The sequence below is a fragment of the Alligator mississippiensis genome, chromosome 6 (assembly GCF_030867095.1).
Source record: "Alligator mississippiensis isolate rAllMis1 chromosome 6, rAllMis1, whole genome shotgun sequence".
Classification (NCBI taxonomy): Eukaryota; Metazoa; Chordata; order Crocodylia; family Alligatoridae; genus Alligator; species Alligator mississippiensis.
In genome coordinates, this window is record NC_081829.1 from 67,645,809 (window position 1) to 67,651,808 (window position 6,000).

A 6,000-nucleotide genomic window follows, 5' to 3' on the forward strand; every position below is an offset into this window, starting at 1 on the left:
GCAGGAACAGCAGTAGCAGCTATCTGCCCCATGTTGTTTCTGCCAGGCAGGGAGAAAGCATTCCCTAGCCAGCAGCAAAAGCCTAGCAGTCCAGGGCAGGGGGGAAGGATTTGCAAAAGGGATGGGGAGGAGAGAGCTTGGGGGTGGATAGGGGAGGGGCTGTTTGCTCCTCTGGATGGGAAAACTGGGGTGCAGGGGGTTGGGGCACTTGGGGACTGCCTTGGCAGATGGTCCTGGCACTGGGTAGAGGAGGGGCTGTTTGCTCTTCCATGTGTGTTCTCTCTCCCCAGCACCCCAGTTTTCCCACCTGGAGGAGCAAACAGCACCCCTGCTCCCCTAGGCTTCACGGCTTTTGCTGCTGGCAGGAGAGTGGTCTCCCCAGCCTGTAGCATTCATCTTGTTGCAACGTAATGCCATGATATGGCTGCTTGCTGGGGAAGTCCATTTCATTGCAAACTTCCTTTTTTGTGGAAATCAATTTTGTGAAAAATAAATCGTGATTTTAACCAGGCCCTACCTATTAGAAAGTGTAGTGGCAAGATATTCAAGTAACATACTGGCTTACAAAGATGGTATAGTAAGTGTTTTGCAAATATTGTATTTACCCAAATCAAGATGATTTAGAATTTAAGGTTAGCACCCTCCTCCCATCCCCCCCCCCCCCAATAATTAGATTCTATATATGGAAAATTATACATTTGTTATAATTTTCCAAATATAGAATCTAATTATTGTATCGTTGTCTAAAGTTTGCCTCCCCTCCTGCATTTGGGGGAAGCAGTGGCAGGAATCAGGCAGCTACAGGAGGGCAGACAGCTTGGGGTTAGTGTAAAATTGACACAAGAATCAAATCCAAAATATATAATTTTCTGTATGGGAAAAGTCTGATTTGTTTTATTTCTTTGGAAACTCTATTAACTGCCTTTTCCACAGATATGATATTTAAACATAACTACATAAGAAATGCCATACTGGCTCAGATCAATGATCCGTTTAGCTCTGTCCTGTTTCCTACTGGCAGAAGTGGATGCTAGGAGAGCAGTGATCTGTCCCCTATTTATTATCCTTCCTGTTATCCACCATTATTGGTTTAAGAGATGCCAGAGAAGACTTCTCCAATCATTCTGTTCAACAGCTTTTAATAAACAGCAGTGGGTTACAATGCAATTTATTGGTGGGGTTGCAGGGGGTTATTATTGACTAATACTGATGAATATGGAAGCTATCCTCTTGTGAAAATATTCTGAAAATGTTAATAAAAAGAGTCTACAAAGGCCAATCAATAATTTGCCATTTTTAAATGCAGATAGATATGGAATTAAACTGAAAGGAGGATTTGTTTCATGCATATACATTTTAAATTTTGACAGCTGTGCATGTTAATTATTGCCATCGCTATTATCTTTGCACAGCTGTTAGTCTAATTGCTGAACAAAGCAACTATTGCTTACAAAAGCTTATGCATCCCTGATTTAATCTATAAGGTGCACCTCTGTGCTGTCTTCTGCATGTTCTTGAACTCTTGCAACTCACCCTTGCAGAAAAGTTTCATAACAGTTTTGGCTTCCTAGCAATGTAATTTCAGTTAGCTGCCCTTTCTGAATTCCACATCTAGATCTACTTTAAATTTTTCCTAAATCTTGTTAAAAAATAAAGCATGTGTTTGTAGATTTTAAATGTTGCGTCATATTTATTCTTCTTTTTTCTAATTTATTTTGTCTTGACTTACAAAATATATAAAATATTGATTAAAATATAATGGCTCTTTCAGCAAAGAAGTTGATTGAAACGATAAGCTCTCCCAAATCTGCACAAGTGGAAAATCACAAAGAAAATCAGCCCAAGCCAAAACGAACCAAACGAAGGCTCTACTCAGCTGCCATTTCCTCTCCTTTAAATATTCCTGGTCACCTGGTAAGTTATGTTCTGCAGTAGTTCACAGAGTAGGCAGGACATCTAGTCACCATGAATTTAGTCTTTAAAAAAACAAAAACAGAGAGAGTTAAACTAAGTGATGGTTAGTCAGTTTCTGATTAATCTACCTTACTAATCTTTTTAGTTTTACAACAGAACAAGGAGCAATGGTCTCAACTTGCATTAAGGGAAGCTTAGGTTAGATATTAAGGAAAACTTTCTTGCTTGGAGTAGAGGTGCGCTGATACATCTGTGCCAATCTGATATTGGACATATATAAAGAAAATTGTCTGTATTGGAAATTGACATGGCCAATAATTTGGCTGATGTGCAGCCGCAGTGCAGCACGTAGGCAGCCCGTGCATGTGCAGCTGCAGCATAGCACATAGGCAGTGAGGAGCACAGCCCCGCACCTTGAAGAGCAATGTCCAGCTGATAAGTCTGTTGTGGTAGAAAGGGAGGAGGGAGGGAAGGGGGGGCAAATCAAGGCCCCCATGGTAAGGGGAGGGAGTGGGGCTAGGGCAAGTGCTGCCCAGCCAGGGCGGGACAGGTGCGGGATGTAGCCACGGCTTGTCCGGGGGGCACGGGGAGCGGGGGGGGACTCCTGCCACTGAGGCTGCTTGTTCAGGAGGGCATGGCGGAGTGGGGGGGTTGCCTGATCAGGGTGGAGCTGGGGCTGTGCTTGGGGCAGGTGGTATTGGAGCTGGGAGCAGGGACTATGGGGGGCTATGGAAAATTTTGGCTGAAGCCCCCCCCCAATAGGCCCCACTTACAGCGCCACTGCTGCCCCCCCCCCCCCCCCCCCCCCCCCAAGCTGTGGCCCTGTCCCACACCTGCCCCACCCTGCCTGGGCAGCCGCTGTCCCAGACCCACTCCCTCCCTCATCGTGGGGGCTTTGATCTGCCCCTTCCCTCCCCTTCCACCACAACAGACGTACCAGCTGGACACTGCTCTTAAAGCTACCAGGCTGGTAATGGAAATTGGATCGGTATCATTCAATATGCCTCCTTAAAAATCGTCTATTGGTATCGACCCCAAAAATCTCTATCGGTACCCCCCTAGGTAGGAGGGTAGTAAAGCACTGGAACAGGTGAGGAACCAAAGAGGTTGTGGAATCTCCATCCTTGGAGGTTTTTAACACCTAGCTGGACAAAGCTGTCCCCACCTGACACGCTCTGCCACTCCTCCCCTGCAGCCCCCGGTCTTCCCCCCCATGTTGCTTCTTCCTCTCTCTCCCCCTCTGCCTCAACTTCCTTACTTTTGCTCTGTACTGGCAGGCTTTGTCTTTGCTGCATCCTGGAGCATGGAGCACATGCTCCAGCCCAGCTTGTAGCCATAATGCCAGCTGTGTTGCTGCTACGCAGCCAGGCTGGAGCCATGGTTTGTGCCCCAGGCTGCAACAGGAACAGGTAACGGGAGGGGGCTGTGGAGGGGCAGACAGGGAGGAGAGAATTCAGCACGGGGAGAGACAGGAGAAAGGGGGGTGGAGACCTGAGGCTGTGGGGGAAAGAAGCTGTGGATGGGGGGGAATTGGGGATCGGGGCAGTCTGAGGCTCTTGGGTGGGGGGGGTGGAGGAGACAGGCACAATAGGGGTTAAATGGGGGGATGGCAGGTGGTAGGTGACAAATTGCCTGCCTCTCTCTGCCTGTCCAGCTGCCTCTACACTGCTTACCCCCCTACTGCATACCCTTCCTATTGCGTGGTAGCTCCTTTAATCTTGCAGTTTCCCTTGCACGCTCCCCCACTGCTGATTGGTGGAAGGGCCTCAACACTCACTGCTCACTCCTGATTGGTGTGGAGGCAAAGACCACTATATTAAATTTGGCACAGTTTTTGCCTCCTGCCGCTGATTGGCTAAGGGGTCCCAGCAATCCCATCACTTGCTGCTGACTGGCTGGGAAGAATTGCACCATATTTGAAACTGTGGTTTTCACGTCCCTGCCCATCAGGAGCGAGCAGTGAGTGGTAGGGCTTCTCTGCCAGTCAGAAGTGAAAGGGCGCTCAAGGGAAACTGCAAGATTAAAGGAGCTGCAGTGCACTTTCACCACGATTTCAGTAGGTCCCTACCCATTACTGCCTCCCTCATCACCTCTCCTCCCCGCCACCCGCAGTAGTGTGTGGGGGAGATGAATTTAAGATGATCCTCCAATGATTAGATTCCATACATGGAAAATTATAATAAATTTATAAATTTCCATGCGTATAATCTAATTATGAGGGGGAGAATCTTGTATTCAGGTAAATGTGGTAAATTGTGCAGAGTGAGCATGAGAACTCATCCTTATGCCTCAATCCCACAAGTGCTTAGGCAAGTAAATTATCACATTCAGAACAGCCTGAATGGAGGGGATGGAAGGCAGACTGCACTGGATCCCTGACAAGAGTTAGAGAAAAGGAAATTGAAATAAGTAGGTAAGAAATGCCAAAGGAACTTGCAAAGGAAGAGGAGAGGAGAGCGGAATGAGACAACCAAGGGAAGATTGGTGGTTACGTTTTTTTTAATACAGTAACATCTCCGCTATCTGGCATTTAACTAACTGGAAATTCCATTAACTGGAATTTCTGGCTGGGAGGGCAGGGGATAGGTTGCATGTGGCGGCAGTGGCTGCTACCACCCTGCACTACCCCCGCTCTGCCTGCAGCTGCTGCCACTCCGCAGGCAACCACCACTGCATGTTCCTTACCCCACTCCGTGTGTGGCCTGCTGGGGGTTTTCATACAACTGGAATTTTTACATAACTGGCAATCCCCTTACCCCAGGGATGCCGGATAACAGATTTTACTGTACTGTGTTTCATGGAATTAGTAATAGAAAGTTAGAATAGAAAATAACTTTCGCATCAGAATTGTTTCTATGCTTTTAAAACTTGTTTTCTCCTTTAACTTTGGTGCAAACTGAATTTGACACATCCTAACACTTCCTCTCACTTTGGTCATGAACTACTTTTATGTAAAGATGTATAAATGCTGAGCTATGAATATTATGAATCTATCATTCAGAGGTTTTATTTTACAACATATTGTGAAAATAGCATGTAGGAACATTAGAAGTGGTTATATCATGATCCTTGTTTTGAATATGGAATTATCTATGGAGTGATGCTGACATGGAATTGTTTGTATTAAGCAGTTTATTCAGAGGAAAAGCTAAAATATCTTGCAAAATGTCCCCTTTTCAGATTGTTATGGATCAGAAGGAAAAGGAAAGCGATCACTTAATCATGAAGCGACGGCTGCGAACAAAAACTGCTAAATAGTCTTATAGAAGCATGTTCATATGATTTCTCATCAGAGTATATTTCTACTCTGATGTTATTGTATAGCATAACTATTCCAATGACTGTATACAGATTTCTTTTTTAAAAAAATTGTAGTATATGCTGAAGTAATTCAGACTTGGTAGGCTTAAAATCTTGAACCTATTAAAGATTAAATGTAATTCAAGAAAGCTTGTGTCTAAAACCTCTTGAAGTTTCTTGGCATTTTAAATGTTCATGAATGTGTCTCAGTTGGTGAGAATGACTTGTGTGTATTTCAAGAGAATTGCTTTAGTTTCTAACTTAGCATAAGTTAAGGTACTTAGTAACTGAGCAAAAAAAGAATCCCGTTGCCTTAAAGTATTTTCAGAGGTTTGAAAACGTGCTTAGAAATATATCAAAGATCAGCTGAATGAAATGGAAGAAACAGAGATGGGTCTCCTTCATCTTTTACCATTGTTGTCCTTAGTTTCTATTCAGCCTTCTAAAAATAGGCTATTTATAAAGCCTGACATTTTTGCTTCAAGGAGCCTAATACTTCCACTCTTGAATCACTGGCTTTGAGCTAGTCACTTGGCAGCAGCATCTATTCCTCCAGGACATTTCTGCTCAGATGAAACATTTTGCTTGCAACAAAGCCTTGCTTTTTACCAAAGACAATTCACAGAAATAATTGTACCACTGAGTAGGCATCCCTCTGGTTTTCATCACTATACCATTTAATTAGCTCACAACAGCAAATTAATTGTGTGTGACAACAATGAGTTGTGTCTTGTCACACCTTGTGAAATGGAGAAGTATAAGCATCCTCATTTTACAGAGAGAACT

General features: G+C 44.5%; 1 protein-coding gene across 3 annotated transcripts in view; it reads left to right on the plus strand.

Annotated features, from left to right (window-relative positions):
- Nucleotides 1-5,363, plus strand: part of KIF20B (kinesin family member 20B) — a 73,740-nt gene extending 68,377 nt beyond the window's left edge. For all 3 annotated transcript variants that reach the window (XM_059729958.1, XM_059729956.1, XM_059729957.1), the window contains 2 exons: nucleotides 1,772-1,914; nucleotides 5,095-5,363. In XM_059729958.1, the coding sequence (XP_059585941.1) occupies nucleotides 1,772-1,914; nucleotides 5,095-5,172 (221 nt within the window). In that variant the 3' untranslated portion in view covers nucleotides 5,173-5,363. The remainder of the gene's footprint in view (nucleotides 1-1,771; nucleotides 1,915-5,094) is intronic.
- Nucleotides 5,364-6,000: the final 637 nt, after the last annotated feature.